The sequence below is a fragment of the Sciurus carolinensis genome, chromosome 15, assembly GCF_902686445.1.
Source record: "Sciurus carolinensis chromosome 15, mSciCar1.2, whole genome shotgun sequence".
Classification (NCBI taxonomy): domain Eukaryota; kingdom Metazoa; phylum Chordata; class Mammalia; order Rodentia; family Sciuridae; genus Sciurus; species Sciurus carolinensis.
The window spans coordinates 63906818-63928643 of record NC_062227.1 but is presented as its reverse complement, the minus strand read 5'-3'; the positions used below and the strand labels follow the sequence as shown (position 1 = coordinate 63928643).

General features: G+C 49.1%; 1 protein-coding gene across 2 annotated transcripts in view; it reads right to left on the bottom strand.

Annotated features, from left to right (window-relative positions):
- The window catches only part of Onecut2 (one cut homeobox 2), a 52259-nt gene extending 41934 nt beyond the window's left edge, over positions 1-10325 (bottom strand). For both annotated transcript variants that reach the window (XR_007105199.1, XM_047526601.1), the window contains exon 1: positions 8796-10325. Coding sequence is in view for 1 of the 2 variants with exons in the window: in XM_047526601.1 (XP_047382557.1) it covers positions 8796-10023 (1228 nt within the window). In the remaining variant the exon portion in view is untranslated. The remainder of the gene's footprint in view (positions 1-8795) is intronic.
- Between the last annotated feature and the right edge of the window lie 11501 nt (positions 10326-21826).

Here is a 21826-nt window from a genome sequence, read left to right as displayed (position 1 = left end):
AGGTCAGTGCTACCAATAAAGCAATTAGCCAATGAGAAAACTCTTCTTCCCCAAGGGGGACTTGCAGGTTTTGTTGCACTTGCTGTGTTTTGCTTTGGGTTTTTAAACAGGCAATCCAAGTTGATCTGAGCTTCTTACATCAGACTCCAGGATAAGGACAGTGAAATTGTATGTTTGCTGAGGGTGATATTTTAAGGGACTGGTCCCTTGTTCAACACAGCCTGGCGAGCTCACTGCTTCCTGTTCAATTAACCTGAACCATGGCTGAACTCTGCCCTTTGAACTTGCTCAGCAGATAAATACATTAGCTCACCTAAGGAATCATTAATATTTTTCAATCACATAAAACAAACATGAATGTCCAAAAACAACCCATGAGATAGCCAATTAGGAATAGCTTGTGCACCATGTTGGAAAAAATCACGAACGAATGTTATTTACAGAGCAAAAAAGGGTCAAGAAAGAAATGAAACAAATTGTACCAGCAGTTCTAGAGACAAAGGGGACTTTCATTTTCATATGTGCAAGCAAAAGGAACTGAACAATATTTAGCAACTCTGATTCCATCTACCCTGCTCTACAACAAAAGTTGTACCTTGGATTAACCTCTACCCACTTTCATCAGAACAGACAGCTCTGAGACCTCTCTCTTCTTAAGTGTCTTCAGTGTCCTTGCTTATATGCAGAGTTCAACATGACATTTCTAGAGACAATTCTATTCCTGATTTTCTACAAATGAACCAAAAAAATTATTGTAGCAGTATCATTGCTTTTTAGTGAACCATATTAAATGAATCAAACCAGTGGCTTGATGGAAATATTATACAGTAGAAAGTAGTGTTCCTAAGACATTTTCACATATAAACTGATTTTCCTTTGTGGGAGGTGGGAGAGGAGGTTAAATGAATCTATTTTGTCTTTATCTCTGCATGTCATCTTAGAAGAACGAGAAAAACATCCCCAACTGGGTCATTACACATTTCAGTTTGATTTAATTTCACTTCCCACAATTCTGCCTCCTAACCCCTTCTTCTACCCCCTCTTCATTTTTGTTTGGTTGTGAGTGTGGGCTTAATGCCTAGCTATCCTAGATGAGAACACTTAAAGGAATATCACAAGCACGAAGGGTAAATCTATTGAACGAGGGTCTTTAACTATGTGGTTTCCTTAAAGGGAAAGGTTGGATCAATAGGATCAATATGAAAGGTTTCCCTGGCCCTGCATAAAAGGGTAAGGGCTTCTCTTTTCACTGGTTTAACTTTACTCTCTGACAAATGCAAATCAATGGATCTGTGTTTACAACAGATTCCCTAACAGACTTAACTTGGGCAAAGCCCAGAGCGTCACCCTGGGGGTAGGGGACCCAAACTTGTTCTAGGGAGATGCTCTAGGACACAGCTTCATGCAGACTGGGGAGCAAGCTGGCAATGGCTACCAAGCACTGTTAAGAGGAGGCTTTCTGTCCCCAGATCCTGCTGCCTGGGACCTCTCTAAGAAGGTAGCAAATTAGAATACCAAACAGGTTCTACTAAGGATATCTATGAAATATAAATATAAATCCCACATTCTCAGATTTGACGAGCCAGTCAACCTAGCATCCTATCAATATAGATCTCAGAGGCTGACTGCACAGGGGAAGCTGTAGTGAAATTTCTGCAATTGGAGCAGGATGAGTATTTGGGCCCTGGGGGGGCTCTTTCTGCCCTTTCTTAGATGGTAACTGGCCCTTCTTAGTAATGACAAGGCAAACCACTAAAACTGTGACTTCTTTTCCCTTTAATTTTTACCTTTCCCTTTAAAAATGTGATGCTTTCCAGAGATTACATGACTTCAAGTCAATACCAGTTACAGAGAAATTATTTTTCTTCCTGCAGGAGAAAGTATATGTATATTTGATTACACTAGCCAAGTCCAATGCTGATTAAATTACGTTGGAGGTGTGCTTCCAACCCAAACAAAGTCTGCTTTCTACTGAAAGAGTAATGGATCCTCAAATGGTGAGAGAGGCGCCAAGGTGGAATGAAGAGCTTCCCTGCCCTCTGGGACAATTTGTGTGGAATGATTTTTCATAATAAATGTCCACAGCTTCTAGGAATTCTGCACCCCAAGTGAGATTACCTCTATCTGCATAGCCTATGTCCTTTATCCATGCCTTGCCCATCTGCACTGTGTCAGGCTTCAGTTATACTGGGTCACCCAATAAACTACCTCACCTCCTTCCACCTACCTCTAAAAGCCCTATGCTCCCTTTTAAATCTTTGCCTTGCATGAGACTTGTAAATCAAAAAGGCTTTTCCAAAGGCATTGAGATTGCTTCAGGGAAACGACCCAGTGAAGAGGGATGGTGAGGCCCTCCTTGGCATGAGCCGGCTCCAGCTCTGCACCTGATGGCATAAATGATCCCATAGGATTTCCTCATAATGACCTGACCTACCAAGAAAAGTTATCCTCCCTGGAGGAAATGACCTTCCTCAGGGAAAGGGGAGGGGGTCCCTATAAAGATCAGGTAAGCAAAGCTCAGAGAGACTGCAGAGTAAGTTTAGGGCCCAGGGTGCCTCCATCTTTACCCTCTTCCCTAGGGTCATTTATCCAGGCAATTATTTCTATTTATGCCCTCCTCATTTCCCTTCCTTTGGCAAGAATCCAGAAACTAAATTTCTCTGCTTCTCCTTTGAGGTTTTCATCTCTCCAGGGATTGCCCTACATGATACCACTTTTCATGAAGACAGTTTCTACCAACTCCAGTCACCAGAAATGGTGTGGGGCCCAGTATTTCCTTCCTGAGAGCTCTCCAACCCATTCTTCCAGTTTTCCTTTAGTAATGGGTGTTTAGAAGCCACAGGCCCTTGGGATGGGGGGCTCTCTTACATCAAGAGGTGACCCTAAAATGAAGTCCTGGAAAGTTGGTCCAGGATTCTATTGCCTCTGGGCAGACTGGTTCAAGAAGAGGGTGGAGCAGCTGCTAAGGCCTTGTAGGCACAGAGAGACTCTTGGGTAATCTGTTTATCCTCTACTCTGCCCTCACCATTCACCAGGAATCCTGCTCATCTTGGGATTCCATGAAGGAGGTGGGGGTGGTCTGACTCACCTCTCTCAGAGCCTAGAAGTCCTCGTGGGACCTGTGAGGAGGGGGTTAGTTGCTTTCCATACCAGAAGAGAACTACCCAACCTGTCAGTATCTGATCACCTGGCCCAGGCTGGCATTGGTTTTTAGAAGAGTGCATAGCACTTTTGGGCTAGGAACCATGGCAGCATTTGGAAGCTTCCTTGTTTAAAGGAAGTGCTGGTGGGGGGATAAACAACAACAACAACAACAACAACAACTGCTCACCCTCTGCCACATCTCACAGCAGAACAATGCAAGATTTCCTTTTCTTTCCCCCTTTCTTCCTCATTGTTCTTGGAAAAGGAAGGTAAATGCTTCCAGAATGAGACCTTCTCTCACAGGAAAAGCTTAGTTTTCTCAAACAAGAATTTATAATTTTTAAAAAAGACCAATTTAGTTCTCATCCCAAATCCCACTACAGACCCAGTTCTTTTCATTCTTTAATAGCATTCACCTTAGTGTTCCTTCTGGAAGAATAAGCTACACCTGGCAAGCAAAGGTTGGTAGGGTGTAGTGGCAGGAAGAGCTGAGTTCTTTTCAGGTGTCTCAGAGAAATCCCCCTGTCCAGAATAGGTCTGTGACCCTTGCCTCAGAGTCAGGTGAGGGTTAGGGTGTTCTCCAGTCTTCTTGTCCTACCGCCCTGCCCCATCAAAGTAGGACACAATATTCTTCGCTCTTTGACACAATTATCCAAGAGCAGAGCTGACTGTTCTGCGGGATGAGACCTAGGCTTTTGTTACTGGGGCTGCATTTAATGACCCAATTAATGCATCAGTGTCAAAAGTACCATAAGTAGTAAGGATGGAAGGGAAATTCGGATCATGACTGTGCGCAGGTAGTAGGCAGCTTTAGCCAAGTCATTTACAAACTTGATCATACGCTCATATCGAGACTGAAATTTAGAATCACGGGGAACTTTTCAGGAAGGTTTTGATGGGAAAACGTAGTTGCCCCGAGCCCTGATGAACCAGGTACGGACACCACAACGAAGGACAGGACAAGAAAGCTGGTAGGATTTGGGAGCTGGTTGCTGATCGAGACACCTTACAGGTCGCTGCCAGCGCAGAGCGCAGTGAGTGCACACCAGGATGGTGCGGAGAGGTAGAAGTGGGCAGGGGGTGGGCTGGGAGCACCCAGAGGAGAAAACTCTGGCTCGGAAGGATCGTGCTGGGGCTGCGCAGGGGCAGAGTTGCGGTAAGAACTGAGAAACTGCCCTCAGCTAGGGAAACCGCGTGGCTGGAGCGCCGGGGAGCCTGGGCGCTGGCGAGCGCTCTGCTGGGAAGAGCGCTCCGTCGGACTTACTGGAAATGCGCCGGATCAGGTTCCAGATCAATGAAATCTGGGTCCACACGTTTACGTTATTGTTGCCAGCATTAATGCTCTTTTAATCTTCTAAACATTATCAGCATCGATCTCCCTCCATATACACATTTGTTTGAGAAAGTGACATAACCACACGGTGGAAAGCCTGGAATAAAAATAAATGTGGGGCCTCTCGCTTGGAGGGCGCCGGGTAGCCTGGGATACTTCTAGCGCTGGGGCTCACTCCACTCCCTAGCGTCCCGCCTCCTCCGCCCGTTCCTCCCACCCTAACGTGTGTTAGAAAGGCGTTCTCCTAGCGCCCGGGACTTGACGAAGCAAGGACGATAGCAGGCTTTTCAATTATTAATCCAACCAGCTAGCCGGCGAATACATCATCTGTTCCATACTGGCGAGGATTGCGTCCCGCATCTACCTCTGGGATCCCGAATTAAACCGGTCAGGAGAGGTGGGCTGAGCCGGCAGTCCGAGAAGCGGGAGGTGGGGGTTGGGCGTAGATGCGGTGCACTCCGAAGGAAGACCCCTTCTGCCCCTTCTCTTCCGAGACGTCCTGCGACCCGCTTTGTCCAAGGACATCCCCTGAGTGCAGGGGACATGCATACAAGTAATGCCCCTGGCGGGAGCAGCTGTACGCTGCGGAGTCGGTGCCCCACCACAGCGGGTGGCAGGTGGTTTAGGCGACTTTTTGAGTTGGTTAAGGGTCTTCCGCCTCCTGAACGAGGATGGCTTCATCCTGGCAGTTGCGGGCCTGGGGAAGGCCATGCGTCTGTCGGAGGTGGCAGTTGGGGAGAGGCGGCTTAAGTGGAGGCGGAAACCTCGCAGGGAACGTAATCGCAGACTGCGCTGTCTTTCAGCATTCAAGCAAACCCATCCTGGCCATGGAAAGCGACGCTTTTCCTCCGCCAGGCGCCCGTTCAGGTTCATACCTGTATTCTCTCAGTCTTTTCTTGTTCGTGTTTGTGCTTGGTGCAGAGGCCTCTTGGGCTCAAAACCGGAAAGCGCGTCTGCTCAAACCCTCGGGAATTTGTCCTTGTTGTCTCTTGTCAGGCTAATAAAAACCTCCCCACTGGGGCCCTTGTTGGGAACCCCGAAAGACGTTGGCCTGGGCGGGGTTGAACCACTTGCTGCCCTCTCCACCTTCTCCAAACCAAACTGAACATTTGGAGTTCATTTTTTCCTGAAATCTAATGTGGCAATTCGAGTTTCCCTGACACCTTCCCCCTTCACCTTTTAAGTGACGCCCCTTCCCAGCTTGGCTAGGCCAAAGCAGTCGGTAGGAAAGAGAGCCCGGTAACTCAGGAGCAGGCGGAAGGAAGGACCTGCCTTCCTAGTGACTGGAAGTGCTTTACCCTGAGGTTGGCAGGCACTTGCTTGCCTAATCAGGCGCCTGGATTCTGAGGCCCCTCAACCCTTACCTGCTAGGGTTGGCAGGGCCCAAAGGGACCCAAAATGGGAGGGAAAATAGCAAAAGAAGAAAGACATGCACATGCTCCGGATCTGGGCAGGGTGAGGACTGTGTTTTGGAGGCACTGGGCTAGGATTCTGGCCCAGCCGCCGGCTTGTTTAACCCCCGGGGCCAAGGGTTTGGGCCCTCAGTGCGTCCCAGCGGGGATTCCGATCGATACTCCTGGCGGAGAAGGCCTCCGCTTTTCTTCTCCATTTGCTCCTGTCCCCCAGCGCTCCTGAGCACATAATACCTACTTACCAGTCCAGTTTCTGCGTCAGTCTGAAGAGACTGATCTACTGACCCCAACTGAAAAGCCTCCTATGTAATAATAACCACTCAACACACTTGTAGTTGCTGATAAAATGGCCAGATAAAAAGGCTAAAGCTCTTGTCCCTTTTCAACCCAGGGTAATAAAACAGACACACATTTGAATGCTTGAGCAAAGCCGGGTCCTCAGCGGCATTTCCCGCTTGTCGTTGGAGGCGATCAGTTTCCTGCAGAGGCAGCTTCAGCGCTCCTGTGCTCCAAAGCCCGCCGTGTGGGCAATGCTGAGTCGTCACCGCTGGGACTAACCGGGTCCGCATGGGGCTAAGGACCCGCGGATGCGACTCTTCCTCATCCCAGCAATACTGAGGGCCGCCGTAAAAACAGAATGGCCCTAAATAGTGAAGGAGTGCTTTCCACATCGCTTTCAGACCTACATAGGCAAAAAGCACGTGTTTTCGATAAGCTGTGTTCTTTATGCTACAGGCGTGAGGGGGCGGCAGCGCTCTGAGAAGGGCCGGAGTAGAAGAGCTGTCATTCTGCCTTTAACTGTACCCCCAACAGCAGCTGCCAAGTTCCTTCTGACCCCCAAAGCCCAGGAAGCCAGCCGACGCTGAGGTCCGCCTGAGAGAGCCTGCGGCATTGTGTGTGGTGGTGGTGGTGGGGGGACGGGAGGGGGCAGGAATCGAAAACAAAGAAGCACTACAATAGAATTGTCAGTAAGTCTCCAGCTTATTCCTCGGGCTACTGTCTTCTCATTGCTTTATCTTTGCCAGGAACCAAGTGTAAATCTGAGAAAATTGTAGGAGAGGATGAAGGGTAAACTAAAGGAGAAAAAAGGATCAAGTAGACTCCTAAGTATACTCAAGAGTATTCGGAGTCCACCGATTTTGGGAGAAAACTGTTTTTTTTTTTTTTTAACCTTCTGAGGTCAACACGGCGGGGTGGTTACTGTGTGAAAATCCAAACTCCCCAACAGCGGGCAAAGGAGGAGACTGTCAGAACGGAAACGCCCCCTCCCCAAGCCTAAGAGAACACGCTGCCTGTCACATTCCCCAACCCCGCCGGCGTCAGTAGAGTGCACCCCATAGGCCGGGTTCAGCAATGCAAGAAAAGCCCCGGGGAGCTCGCAGCCCCGGAAGCGCTCTGTGCGCGTCGGACTCGTCTCGGAATCGCGCGCGTCCCAAAGTCCGCGCTATGCAAATCCAAGCCGCAACGAATTGTTCCCCCAACGCCCGCAGATTCTGAGACGCCCCACCCCCGCCCCCTCGCCACAACACAAACACACAATCTGGAGAAGCTGCCCATACTGGCTTGCAGTAAGGTTATTGTGTGTCTTCCTCAATGGGAGATCTGGACACTTTCCACCTTTGGGACCGTGGCTCGGTCCTGCGGGTAGAGCAGTCGCCAAGCGCGGCGCAAGGTCTGCGCGCACAAAGGCGCTCAACTGTGTGCCACAGTCGGCAGCCACTGCTGCGTCCTTCGCTCTCGCTCCCGCACCCGCCGCCCACACGGGAGGTTTCTGTGCTGCTAGAACAATAGAGGGCTGTACCTCGCGGCTCGGCCGCTAGAGGAGGCACAAAGAGCCGAGCCCGTTCCAGAACAATGTAACCGGCGCCTCGACCGGTCCTCTCCTGCGGGCCGCCAGCCCTCCCTGCCGCCCCGCTACGCGCACAATCAGCACCCGTTTAATGCAAAGGCGGAGCTTACAGCTAGCGGCCAAGATGTATTAACTAAACCTGCATCTTAATTTCTCAGCACCTCTTTTCCCGAGTTCCTATTCTCTCCCGGAGTCGCGGCATACCTCGGCAAATCCCAGCAATAGCTGGGAGCCGGGCAAGGGCGACTGGCCAAGGAGGCAAGGCACTCTCCATTCAGTCTCTCTCCCGTCTTTCTAAAACGGTGAATGTGACAGATCCAGCCTTCTACTCGCACCCTCCCCTCGCTACAGGCAGTGACACTGGAGCTGGCAAGAGCCCGCTCTGTTAGTCAAGACATGTCAGAAAGTCCCTGGTCAACACCAAGGCTGGAGATGGAGTCCAGGAGCGGTGTTGTATCCTCCTGTCTGTCAGCTCCTTCAGCGGGTAAGGCTGTGCCTCCTGCCAATGACCAAAGAAGTTTGCCTGATGTGGTGGGTGGGAGGGAGTGCAGATTTCTTTTTCCTCTCTAAGAAGCAAAGTCCCTCAACTGCCTCCATACAGGGAGAGTAGGTAGCCTGGAAAACTGAAATGTGTTGTCTAAGGAAGAGTTCAAGTGCATGAGATTTTGAATAAGTGTAGTTCCCAGTTTCTGTGAGTTCTGGAAAGAAAGGGTTCCTCCCAGACACCTTACCCCGCCACACACCACCACCACTCTATCGTGCCTCCCACTGCTGGGAAAGGTGGGAAATTGAGGGCAAAGATAGGCACACTGAGAGGAGGGTGAATGAAATGGGGGATCCTAGTTAAAGAAAGCTCATGGAAAAGGATGAAGGAAGGGAGAGAAGGGAAAAACGAGAGAAGAGAAAAAGAAACTGGAAGAAAAAAAGAAATAAAGAGGAGAAAAAAAGAGGAAATGTATAGGGGAGAGGAAGAGAGAACCAAGAGAAGTGACCAGGCGCGCAGACTTGGATCTCTGGAGCACCGGGGAGCCTGGCCCCTGGGTGCCCCTGAACTTACCTGCCAGGCGTAAGGCGGACATTCGCTGGAACTCCGGCTCCTGCAGCCACTTCCACATCCTGCGGAAGGTCTCCCTGCCAGATTTGAGTTTACTCCATGGTTTTGGATTCCGGAGTAGGTCGGAGAGAGTCCCCTGAGACCGGCATAGCACCCTCTGTGCGAAGATCGCCTGTGGGATGCTGTAGCGCTTCAGCTCTGCGGTGATGCGCTGGGCCACCTCTTTGGTGTTGATTTCCTCCAGCTGGCCCGAGGTGGCCACCTGCGAGCCCGATGAGGACGATGGGGGCCGCTCGCGGCTGGGTGCCAGCACTGGCCCATGGGACTGAGTGTGGCCCGGGTGGTGCAGACCATTGAGGTGCGACATCATGGCCGCGGGCGGGGTACCCAGGCCTCGGGACAGGTGTTGCTCACCGCGGGTCAGCATGGCAGTGTGGTGCGCGTCGAAGTTGGGGCTGAGCATTTTGTCGTGGCCGGGAGGACCGTAGTTGGGCAGACTCTGCTGCGCATTGTGGAGGCCGCCCAGCCCGTTGCCCAGAGGCGTGGCAGCCAGCGGGGACAGACTCTGGCTCATGCCGGGCATCTCCTTGTAAGGGCTGTAAAGGTTGTTCATGGCCGGGAGCCCGCGCTCGTCGCGCATAAGGGTGAAGCTACCGCTGACGTTGCCGGACAGACGCTGGTGGTGGTGGTGGTGGTGGTGGTGTGGGTGGTGGTGCGGGTGTGGGTGATGGAACTTGTCGGAGACAGTGGAGATGGGTGGCAGCGGCTGGAGCGGCGTCAGCGTGGTGTAGGTGTTACTCATGCCCATGCCGGGCGGGGACGAGTCGCAAGACATACTCATGGCGTGGTGCAGCGGGATGGAGAGCTCGGGTCGGTAGTCACCGCCGTCCAGGATCGAGGCCATGCTGGTGACCATGGCCGAGCGCGACGCTGCCGCTGCTGCCGCCGCCGCGGTGCCCAGCTCTTGGTGTGCGGTTGGAGGCGGCGGCGGACCCCGCAGAGAGCCAGCAGCTCCGCGGCCCGCGTGGTGGGGGCTGGGGCTGGCCAGCAGCTCCTGTTCATGGCCTGGACCCCCGCCGCCGCCCCCGCCTCCCCCGCCGCCTCCCCCGCCGCTGCCGCCGCCGGCCGGCCCGTGCAAAGTGCCCAGACTTTCCATTGTCAGCTCCGGGTTCATGGCGCAGCCTTCTAGGTCTTTGGTGAGGCATCGATAGGCGGTGTAGGCAGCCTTCATTCAGTCCATCGGGGCCCGGGGGCGGCGGGGGCGGCGGGGGCGGCCGGCGGGCTGGCAAGGCGCGCGTGGCTGGGCTGGACTGTGGGCACTGGGGCGGGCGCGGGAGTGCGTGAGTGTGTGCAGGGGAGCGTGCGTGCGGGTGTGTGTCCCGGGCTGCGGACCGGCGGGCGCGCCCGGGGTGGGGGTGGGGTGGGGGCGGACGGGACGTGCGTGCGGGAGAGGGGAGGGGGCGGGGAGGGAGGAAGGGATCACCGGGCCCCGCCGCTCGGGCCGGCGCGCTGCCTCGCCATGTCCGAGCCCGCTCCGGCGCCGACGTCTTCTGTTTGGGTGAGCGGGAGCTGTCCAGAAGGGCTCTGCCGCTCGCTGGGGCAGCCAACCTATCCTCCCGGACCCGGGGCGGGGTCGCACTCGATGGGCGCCACGAGTAGCCATTCCGCGGTCGCCTCTACTCCGGGGGCAGGCTTTGTGCTATGCCGCGACCAATGAATGCGTTGGGGGCGGGGCTTCGCGTTTCATGTTTGGCTGACGGCTCGGTGCCTTTTTTCCTCCTTTGCTACTGGAATCAAACGTCAAGGAGAGGGAGGGAGGAGAAGGGCGGGGGTGGGGATGGTGAGAGGCTGGAGTGCGAGTGAGAGAGAGAGATTATGTGAAAGATGTCGCTCTGTATCCTCTTGGGCAGCTGCGATCTGGGGAGAGGGGCATTGCTTGGTCCCCTTCGCTTCACCTCAAAGCTTTTCTCGCGGCCAGGAGGAAGGGACTCTGTTCCGTGGCGGTGTAAAAACAAACGCGCGTCTCCTAGCGAACCACTTCCCGAGAGTCCCTAGCTGGGAGCCAGTAGTTTAGCCTTTTAAAATGCAGGCTCTAGTGTATTCTAATGCACGGTGAATTCCCGAGACTGGGGCGTGCATAATCTACTCGGCGAAAGGAACTCCAACGCCTTTGCAGCTTTCAAGCTGCGGCCGGTCGACAGTCCACGGGCGGCGCGAGCAGCCGTAATGTATGCAAAGTTAACACAATAACATCATTTAATTACTCCGCAAGGCCATAAATCTCCCAGTTATGAGGCTTCAAAAGGGCCTTGCTAGATTGCAAAACAAAACTCGAATTCCAGGAGCAGCGGTTTCAAGATCAAGTGCTTGCACCATCAGTGGCTTGGAAAGAAGGGGGAGAGTGTAGAACTGGTGGGGTGGGGTGAAGATTGTTGCCAATGCTTATAGTAAGCAAACTTCTTTTGGGGGCAGAGAATATGCAAACTGGGACGATAACCGTGGATCTTTCTCCTAATGCACTGTACACACAAGCAAGCAAGCGCGTGCACACACACACACACACACACACACACACACACGCTTGCGCGCGCGCGCACACACACACACGCACACACACACAGCTTCTCTGGAATCCCGGAAAAGCAACATCTCTGGTCATGGGGGTAGGTTACACCGAGCCTGGACTGACATCTGCATATTCAAACCTTATTTCTGAAATGATCAGAGCCCCTGGCCGGTTCGAGAAGCATCCGTAGCTTTAAAAAGTGCACCTTAGTCTTTCTAGAATTTCCGTTGTTTGGCAACCACAGGTCGGGAAGTGGAAGTGAAGCTGGGAGAGAGAGGAGATGGTGATTTCTGCGGCCTGTGTGGGGGTGCAGGAGCAGTTGAAGACAGCCAAAGAGGCCAACACTCGGCTTTGAAAACCTCAAAAGTAACAGATTCTTCCAAAGCAGGTTGCGCTCTGTTTGCCTCCGAAGATTCAAGCTGGCTGAGGTTGCGCAGATGTTGCCTTTGTTTAAAGAGACAGTAATTAAGGACAGGGTGGACATAAGTTTGAGAAGCGTGACCTATTTTCTTTTGATCAGCTGTCAAAAGAAGAGCAGGGGGTCTCCTTAAGACAGCCCCCGCCAAACACTTCCAGCTGTTAGAGAAAACTTGATAAGAAAACAAGGACAGCCTGGAATACTGTATGTGCTTCTTGGTGCTAGAGAAAGGTTTAATTCATTTGGAAAACAGTTTTTAGTCGCAGTGACCTTTTCTGTTGCCCTCTTCTCTCTTCTAGCTACAGAGACCCTCCCCACACACACACCATCCTGTCACATGAATGTACAGTGACGTTATTCATAGATCAACTTTATTGAGCTCTGGCCAATACGTTGCCAATTATTTTTTTCAAATAGAATCTTCTCTGTGTTATCAAAGCCTGGGTAAGGAAGTGGTACTTGGCTTTGTGGAACAGTTTTCTGGATGTTCGCATTTTTAGTGTCACAACAGGAGACAAGTAATATAACTCAGATTTCTGTTCTTCTAGTTTCCACTCCCCCCCCCCTTTTTTTTCCTTCTGCTGCATCTCTTTTCCACTGCCTACTTTATATATGATGGCTGGACACTTGGATGATTTGAACCAGTTAATGTTTGAAATACACACCCAGCTGAACAAAAGTTCATAAGAAGGCAACCTGCTGTTGGCCTCCTGAGTGACTGAAATAAGGCAGGAGAAGAGGAAGGCTGAGAAGGGGTTCATCTAAAGGACCCCAGTGCTAAAGGTTAGAGGTAGTCTTTGCTCCCCTGGCTTCAGGCTCAAGAAATGGCCAATGACCCCAGACTGGTGCTGCTTCCACACAGAAACCTAAGTATAAAAATTGCCATTTAAATTATTTTTCAAAATGATAAACTCATTTACCAGGTCACCAAGATAAATCTGCTCCTGGGAATTGCATTTCGATGTGTCTGGGAGCAGAAAGGTGAGTTGCATTTTCTTTCTGCCGTTTCCTTCCTCCCTCCCTCCCTCCCTCCCTCCCTCCCTGCTTGCCTCCCTCTAGCCTCTCTTCCACCCTCCCTCCCCCTTTCCTCGATCAATATTGGCGATCTCAGGGAAATCATGAAATCGTATTGGCTTCTTTGTATATAATTTCATTGGGCTAGATTAAAGCAGATTTTTCACGTTTTTCTAATGGTGGTTTGAGGTTTTATGTTTCAACCCAAATCCCATTCAAAAGGAAAATGAAAGTCAGCACCCTAATTTTTTACTGATTTAGATTTGGATGCCCTTTTTGCCTTTCTTTCTAAAAGGAAATGTATTTTCCACTTCAGGATAATTTGAAGAATACCTACACCAATAAGATTTTAAAGTATGTTTGAGTTATACTTGATGTTTCTTTAAGATAGTCCTTTGAGAAAATAAAAAGGAAGCATTGCTTTCTAATGCTCCTTGTTTAGGATCCATACTCTAACCTTCACAAGTTCTGTAGCTCAGAATTGTGTCTTTTAATTTGAACTTATTCTCTGCTCTCCTCCCCACTCCCCAGTATTTGATTCACAAATAGTCTGTATAGAAATGTAGTGTGCTAGCGCACAACTTGTAGAATCTAGATAGCTGCACCAAGTGATATATCAGGACAGGAATATCCACTTTTGAGTATACCACATTCGCAGGTCAGATTTTCTTCAAGATCAGAAACTTAAATGGAGTAAAAGAAGCATGTAAATAAAATGCAGCTTTGACAACAAATGTAGGCTACTGCAATGTAAAAGGAAAAAATTAAAACCCTGAACTTAAGGTAGCAATTAAATATTTACTGTCAAGAATCTTTCATATGGATTTTTTCCACATTAAAGCGATTTTGGGGAGGGGGAGAAACATTCACTTTAAACAGAAATTCTATAAATTATTCACAAAAATTTTTAAACAGACCACAAGTAAACCCATTCTGGATAAGGGGCCCAACAGCTTTGTTTTTACTAAACAACAGTAACCACAGCCCAAATCCAGGGAAGAGCAGGGCTATTTATTTCTACCCAAGTGCTCAAAATCTCTTCATGTTTTGTGTTGGCCAGAACACATTTGTGCTCCAACTAGGTTTATCAGAGCAATACAAAAAGACATAATGGTGGGTTGATTTGGACTATTTTATTTTTGTCCTTCCCCAAACCATCTGGCGTGTGAGTGTAGGGGTATTGATCAGGATCTGTGAGCTGCAGACCCCATGCCAATCCATAGCGTTTCTGGCAAACAGCGTCGCCCATGAATTGCAGCTGTCTGTGCAGCTCCGGAACAGAAATCTTCAAAAAAAGTCCCCCCTTTATCAAACACATCATCCGTTTGGGGGTAAGTCAATATCATTTCTTTGTCATTCTGTGAGTGAGGATTATGCAGGAGAAAGTTTTTGTTGTCTGTGTAGCTGCTGCTGCGCCCGGCTTTTTTTTTTTTTTTTTTTTAAAGGAAGGAGAGCAATTTTCTAGCCATTGAATGGTAATGGTTTTCCAGAAAGGCCTCAAGCGTTTGTATGAATCGGACAACAAATGCTGTTTCAATATTGTGGGGGAATTTTAAGAAGAGAAAGAAATTCTTATGTTGCTATACACAAATAATAGTAGTGATAATAGAGGGTTTCTTTTAACGATGGAGTATTTTCTCCCCCTTTCTCTGAGCCCCTGGTAATGAAGACCCCGCAAGTCTCTGTGATTACACGTGCAGATGGAGGGAGGGTGTTTGTGGCGGATAAGGAGCCTTCGGAATTGTGGCTCTGTTTGATATCTCCATTAGCTTCAATTTTCTTCTGTCTGAAAGCTCGGACTGGTTGTGCACAGGGAGAAGAAAACTAAAGCTGTACAGCCTAGCCCGACAACTCCCTTCGGCCTCTCAGATCAGAAACTCATTGACACTTTCTAGATTGCCAGTTGGATCTAGGAAAGTTAAAAACAAAACAAAAGTTTCCTGGGTGCTGAGGTCAAACCGGTCCTTTTTCCTCTCTTTCCTCCTCTAGGTTGGTCTTATTAAAATCTCAAACAGGAGTTTAGCAGAGCTTATAAGGGATTGCCCCCAACTTTTCGCTTGACAAAATACAGTTGGTGCGGGGTTGGAAAGAGAGTTGGGGTTTGTTAGTCTCATCCTCACCCTCATCTTGCCTCTTAGGGAATAAATGAAGCTACAGGACCCTGCCTACCGTGGAAAGGTTTTCTGGAAGCTCCCAGCCCAGCATCTGCATTAGAAGGTTGTATTAGTTGGGCCGCCAGAGAGCAAACCCTACACTTTCCTCTGTAATCTGAACACGGGGAGTGGCTAGGCTTAAGGGAGAGGGAAGAGGAGAAGCAGGTACCTCAAGGGGCATGGGCATGGGCCCCTGCTCTAGGGGCCGTGGGTCTGCAGAGGCAACCGCAGCGCGAATCCCGAACCCCGCCAAGCTGAGCTACTAATAGCGTGTCCACCTGCCTAGTTTTAAAGAAAGCCAGGAACTAAGTTGACTGACCTTGATCGTCCTCCTCTAACCCCATAGAGGACTGCCGGGGTCTTCTCTCTCTCTCTCTCTTTCTCTCTCTCTCTCTCTCTCTCTCTCTCTCTCTCTCTCTCTCACACACACACACACACACACACACACACACACACACACACCACGCGCGCGCGCGCGCACACGTAGTTTCTTTGCTTTCCCCCCAACCCCTGCTGCTTCTGTGTCCCTGGCTCCTTGACCCCCTCGTTGGAGGAGTTGGAGTTGAAGTGGATTGGGTGCCCGGGCCTCTCATTTGGACCTGCGGTAGCTGTCCCCGGAACTGACCATAGGGACTTCTGACCCTATCAGAGCACTTTCCTTCCCGGGAGTTCAGGCCCACCGCAGACTTTTCCTGCCCCCACCCGCTTCCAATTCTGTCTTCATGGCTGCTACCACTGCGGAAGCAGATGAGAGAAATAATTTTCCTCTTTGGGGAAAACGTAATTCCAAACAGTGAATGGGGAAGTGAGGATTCGAACTTGCGAATGCTCGAGGGCTTCTTTTGGGGAGGGAGGGGAAAGGTATTTTCAGAGTACAGATTATTTTCCCTAAGAACGTTGCTCTTTTAAATAAGCAACTTGCTAGCTGGAAAACGAAGACAAAATTTCCCCTCACCGACTTTCAACTCTTTGCCCACGATTATTTGTCTCCCTCCCCCCAAAACTCCATAGCCTCAATTTTAAATTGTACAGACCTGCCACCGCATGCTCTTTTTAAAGATGGTTTTCAAAAGTACAACTGAAAAATGCTTCAAATAAAGTTTTCCTCTCCTCCAGTTGTCACCCTACAAAAGAAGAACTGGCGTGAGGTCCCTTTTGTTCAGGTCAAGTTGTGCGTGAAATCTTTTTGTTGTTCTTTCCAAAGGAAGGCGAAAGTTGCAGTTGATCGTAAAAAGGACAAATTTAACTCCCTGAAAGTAGAGCTGTTTTCAAGTTGCCCTGAGACACCTAAGCACGGGCGTTGCCTTTTAATTTATTACCCTCTAAAAACTATCATTTACTTGCTCTGAAAGTAACAATTTTTGATTGAGGATTCAATATTGTTTAGGCATTATTACGAATACCTAGTACTTCCCATTTCAGTGAAAATGGGAGAATTTAAAAATCTTTGTGTATTATCTCAATTAGACGTCTAGTCACCATGGAAAACATTTTTAATTAGAGTATTTAAAAAAGGAGTTGGCCGGATTTTTAACTTGAGAAATACTATTTTCGATTAAGAAATAATATGTCTAGTTGAAAACTAACAAAACCAACCGAGGGGTTTAGGATAATTACGCGAATCACAGCAGTTTGTAAAAATCGCGTAGGTTTTAGATTCCTCGAGTATCAGTTCCCAAAGAAATGAAGGAACCAAGTGAGAATGAATAAATATTTCAGGGTAGCACAATCAAAAGTCACAGAGCACACTGAGATTATTTTAGGAGCATTTTATTATTGGAAACTGACTCGATGTCACTTTTAGGAATTCTGAATTGTTTTGTTTTGCAAAGGTGCAGAAGAAAGCGACTCTGGTGCACCGCTGGGTTCGGAGGTGGCGGTTTCGTAGCCTCGCGGGCGGAGAAGCGGGACTCGGCCCTCGCCGCCCGGGAGAACCAGCCCCGGGCCCGGCTGGGCACAATTGGTTTGGCTTCCTCGAAAGACCGCGAGCTCCGAGGGCGTCCCACTGGGTGCTGGCAGAGCTGTGCAAGCGGCGCTGCGGACTCGCGGCCAGGGGGACCTGTTGGCCTCGAGGATGCGCGTGTGAGCCCGCCGGCCGGGAGCCCGGGCCTGCGGGCGGGGCGGCGTCGAGGCCGAGGACGCGGATGGCCGCGCAGGAGCTTTGAGCGGCTCCCCAGGCCCGGCGGCCCCGGGGTCCTCGCCGAGACGCTTCCCGGGGAGGGGGCGGCGCGCCCCACGGCTCGGGAGGCGGAGGGAGCTGGCCAGGATTGATGTCTAAATCAATGCCGTTTCTAGGCGCTTCTCCCCGCTCCTCTCCATCTTCCTCAAAGGCAGATCGCCTCCCGAGGGTGGATTTCCTCTCCCTTTGCAGTCTGTGTGAGGAGTGAGTCTGACAAACCCCCGCCACCGCCCTCCCGAGGCACCTAGGTGTGGTGGGTGCGATCTGGAATCTGCGCCCTAATGGAGGACTATGCTGAGCTGGGGGTCGGGCCTCTGCGTAGCGCCCCCCTGCTCCCCGGCCTCCTCGCACCACACCGGGAATGGCGCCGGCCGGGCCGCTCTCCCAGCCTTGGTGCAGGGCGAGGCCTGTCCCTTCCCTGCCCCTCTGCCCCCCACTGACCCCCAATTTGATGGGCTCTGGGTGGGGAGCCCCTGGTCTCCGACGCCAGGCAGGCCTGGTAGCCGCTGATTTAATTATTCACTGATGAATTAGACAGCTGCAATTGTCGTGAAAAATCAGCGGCCACTATTGATTCCAGGGCCGAGTGGGGGTGGGGAGGCCGCGGGGCGCGGGGAAGGCAGGAGAGTCGGCCCCAGCCCTCGGGTGCCCTGCACCAGGCGACCTTGCGACTCTGGCCCAGCGCGGCGCAGGTTGGCTTCCGAGTCCCGGCAGCTCCTCCAGCCCAGGCCCGCGGGGCCATGCTGGTACCCGAGTGGGCGCTCGAGGGGCTGTAGGCCTGGCTCCCCTCGGGCCTGCTCTCCCACTCCGGGGCAGAGGACTAGGGCAACCAGAGCCATGCACCAGAGGTGCTCTCTCCACTGCAGCCTTCCGGGAAAGGGCGGCCCGGGGCAGGGGCAGCCCCAGGGGGCGCCCCAGGCCCGCGCCGCCCCCAGGCCGGCCCGCAGTGCGAGGCGGAAGGGCCAGGGGGCTCCCGGCGCTTCCGGCTCCCAGAACGCGCCACCCACCCTGGGGTCAGGGCGTGAGAGAGTCGGCAACCGAGCAACAAGTCCTGGAGTCTGGGGAGGCCCCGAGCGGGTGGCCAGTTTCCTCTTCTCTAGCTCGCGACTGAGTCAGGGTTTCTCCTGTGGAGGAGTGCTTTCAGTGTGTTCTCAGAACAAGGACAGGACACACTTGTATAGCGAATACAGAATAAAGACCCTGGTATAATTAGAGCTGCATAATTGAAACAAAAATGAGGAAGTATTCAAGTGTCCCGAAAGCTTTCTTTTTTGTATCTAAATCAAAAAAGCACTGGAAACCAGTATATACATTCTATGTCCTCTTCATTTGTCGACTTAAAACCATATGGGTTTTCATTACATCTTGAAATTACATTGTACACTGTATTTTATACGGATCACAAATTATGCAGGAAACATATAGGCTGCACAGAGCAAAAAATCCAAGATTTAAGTATCTCGGTCTCAGTGTTCCATATTTCTTTTTCCCTCTTTGAAAACTACTCCTAAATATTAACTTGCCTTGTGAAATGAGTTCTTCAGACTTTATTTTGGAAAAACTTGGGCACTGGCTTCCTGGAGATCGGATTTGCAGAATTAAAAAGGGACCTCAGCACTACATTGCCTGCTCTGAAATCTGTTGCTGAGTCTAGGTCACTGAACACCAAGTGGACTTTCCTCTCTTGCTTACTGAGATGGTTTCATGGATTTCGTAACCCTTTTCCAGTTTGGGGAAACCCGGTTTGGGGGCTTTTTGTTCAAAAAAAAAAAAAAAAAACAGGATGCACTATGTCAAATTCTTTATCAACATAAATTATTAACAAGATAGTGGAATTCTTAGGGTAATTCTGAAACATCAAGTTTTGAAACAACATTCATAATTGTATATATGGCAAATCTGTAAAATTTCCCTTTAAGTTTTAGGGGAGGGACAAGGAAGTTATGGTTGACTTCAACTTCCTGTAAGGTAACGGTGGGTGGGTGAAGACATTTTTAAGGATTCAGAGAACAAGCAATACCTCCTGGATAGATAGAATCATATGATTAACATAAAGATTTTCATGTTTTGAAAGGACATACATTTTGCCCTTGTAGGTGTTAACTCAGTGCAAGAATCATTCTGACGACTCCTTCACTCCCCTACCCCTGCACCTGGTGACTTTCAGCTCATATTTAAAGTTTCAGTTGTCATTTCTAGACTATTCTTTGTGTGGGAGATTGAACCCAGTGACTTGCAACATGCTAAGCATGTGTGCTGTACCACTGAGCTATACCTCCAGTCCCTAGCCTTCCTTAAAGCTATTTGCATATCTGATTTCCTTTGAAAAATATTAAACTTTCTCTTATGCCCCATACTTTCTAGCTCTAACTTCCAAGATTTTGTTCTAAATTTCTTTTTTAAGGTTTTCCTTATTACTTAGCCAATACCACCCACAGTGGTATTGTCATTAACATGGTGCTTCATAGCATATTTTGGGAAATGATTTTAAGGCTAGTTTTGAATGAAAAAAAAATTTTACTTGACTCTTGAATTAAAGAGAACTTATCCTTGTTAAATATTGTAACTCAACTGTAATGTAAATGGGGCTGTAATCAGGTGCAAGAATTAGGATATGGGAGAGAGTAGAAATTGTAAAATGTGAAAAAATATATAATAAATAGCCAATTTTTTCTTTTTTTTTTGTTTCAGAAATATTTGAGTGTCCATGTGCCTTTTAGCGTTTGGGGTTGCAAGCGACAGAAGCTGCTTTAGATTAAGAGGAAAAGAAGTTCCATGGAAGTAACCAGAGCGTTCACAGAAGTGATAGGAAAGGCAAGCACAGAAACAGAGCCAAGGTCATGATGTGCAATAGAAAGGTTAGGAAGCCTTTGCTGACACTGCTGTCTCTGTTGCTGCTGCCAACAGCACACTATTCCTGTTTTTGTGTCACCTCAACACGAGCTAGTTGGGTGAAGGGTAACTTCTCCTGTCACATGTTAGGAACCTAGCAACCAGGGAGTGAAAAAGGGGGGCACTATCTACTCTTTACATTGTACAATTTGGGGAGTCACTTCATAGTAGAAAGGGTGTTTGGATAGTGGACAGCAAAGCAGCCACAATAACAAAACAAAAAGCAGAAATGTGTGACCACACAAGTGTTGGGGATAGAAAAGTGAGCTAGGTGGAAGTTCTTGCTCACTGTTCTCGTGGGTCTTATGTTTTAGTAAGGTGATGATGATAACCTTTTTTCTTTATATGAAAGAAACAACAAAACAACAAAGATTTATTCCCATTTCAAAGCAGGGAGCTAACTTCCTCTTTGACTTTTTTCTTTTTGTTCTCTTTTGATATGGTTGTATGTTAGTCAGGGGAAGTTAAAATTTACTGGTTTGGAAGGCTCTGTGTCTAGTCCACTATCCTTAATCTCATGGTCAAGGGGGACAGGGACCTTCATTCTAGCCTGAGTCTTATTATTGTCTAGTTGGGTGAGGAAGAGCCGCTTTCCCTCCTTCCCCCTAGAGATAATCTTCCAGGTCCCCTCCACACTTAACATCTGTTTGACATGGATCCCCTTTCATCAAAACGGAGTCCTTATAATGATTAGGTTAATTTCCTGTGGGCACTTTAGATACCCTGACTCTGATTCCCAGTGTTTTGGGAACTATTTCTTATGAATAAATTTGTAATAATCAGCTTCATATTCTGAAAAGCCTTCAGGATGCTTTTTCAAACTCCACATCATCCACATCAGTGAATTGGTTTGTTGTTTTCAGTTTGAAATTATGATATGAGCTTTTGCTCCTATCTATAACTAATATATATAACTAATATCCAGACCAAAAAGGTAGAAGGAATTAAGAACAAGAAACTAGAGAAAAACGGAAATTGTCATAATTTAAATTGCCCACTGTCCAAACCTTTCCTATTTTGAGGTGATTCCCTAAAGTGTACTGTATAAGGGGAAGGTTGTGTCCCCCCTTTTATTCCCTAGGATCCATGAGAGTGAGACAGAATCACTTCAATTATACCACTTCTTGGAATTTACTACAGATATTTCAGCAGGTATTTCTTCTGAAGAGGATTTTAAGTTGTATGTGAAAAATTATCACTTGACAGAGTGAAATCCTTATTTAAACCCTGTTCTTTCCATGTGGAACTATAGTGGTATTTACTGTATCATCAAAGTATCCTGACTGGGAAATATGTGGGAACAGTTTCAAGGGTCATGTTTAACATTAGGTTTGTTACACAATGTAAGCAAACAGCAGTAGCCCTGGATATTTTACATTCTTGGTATTCTACAAAAATTGGGTATCCATTAAATGATTGCATGTTAAGTGAGAGTTACTTGCCTTATAAATGAGCCCTCCATCTGACCCTTTTAAAAAGTGAATAATCCCTTAAGACATTGATCATTTAAAGATATAAATACTGGGGACATTGATTTTTATATGTTGGGGTTGCCTTTAATGGTGGGTGGTTGCGGTGGGATGGTAGACTAAAGCTGGTGTCTGTAGGAGTTTCTTGATCCTTAATGTGCTAAGATTTTCCCCTGGCTTATCCTCCTCTCCCCTAAGCCACTTCAAATCCTACTCATCCTTAATATTGCATTTATAAGCTTTCTGGGTGAGAGCTATAGTAGGAAATGGATTTTATGTTGTGATCCTACTATATACAAATTTGCACATTTCTAGGCTGGGGATGTAGCTTAGTTGGTAGAGT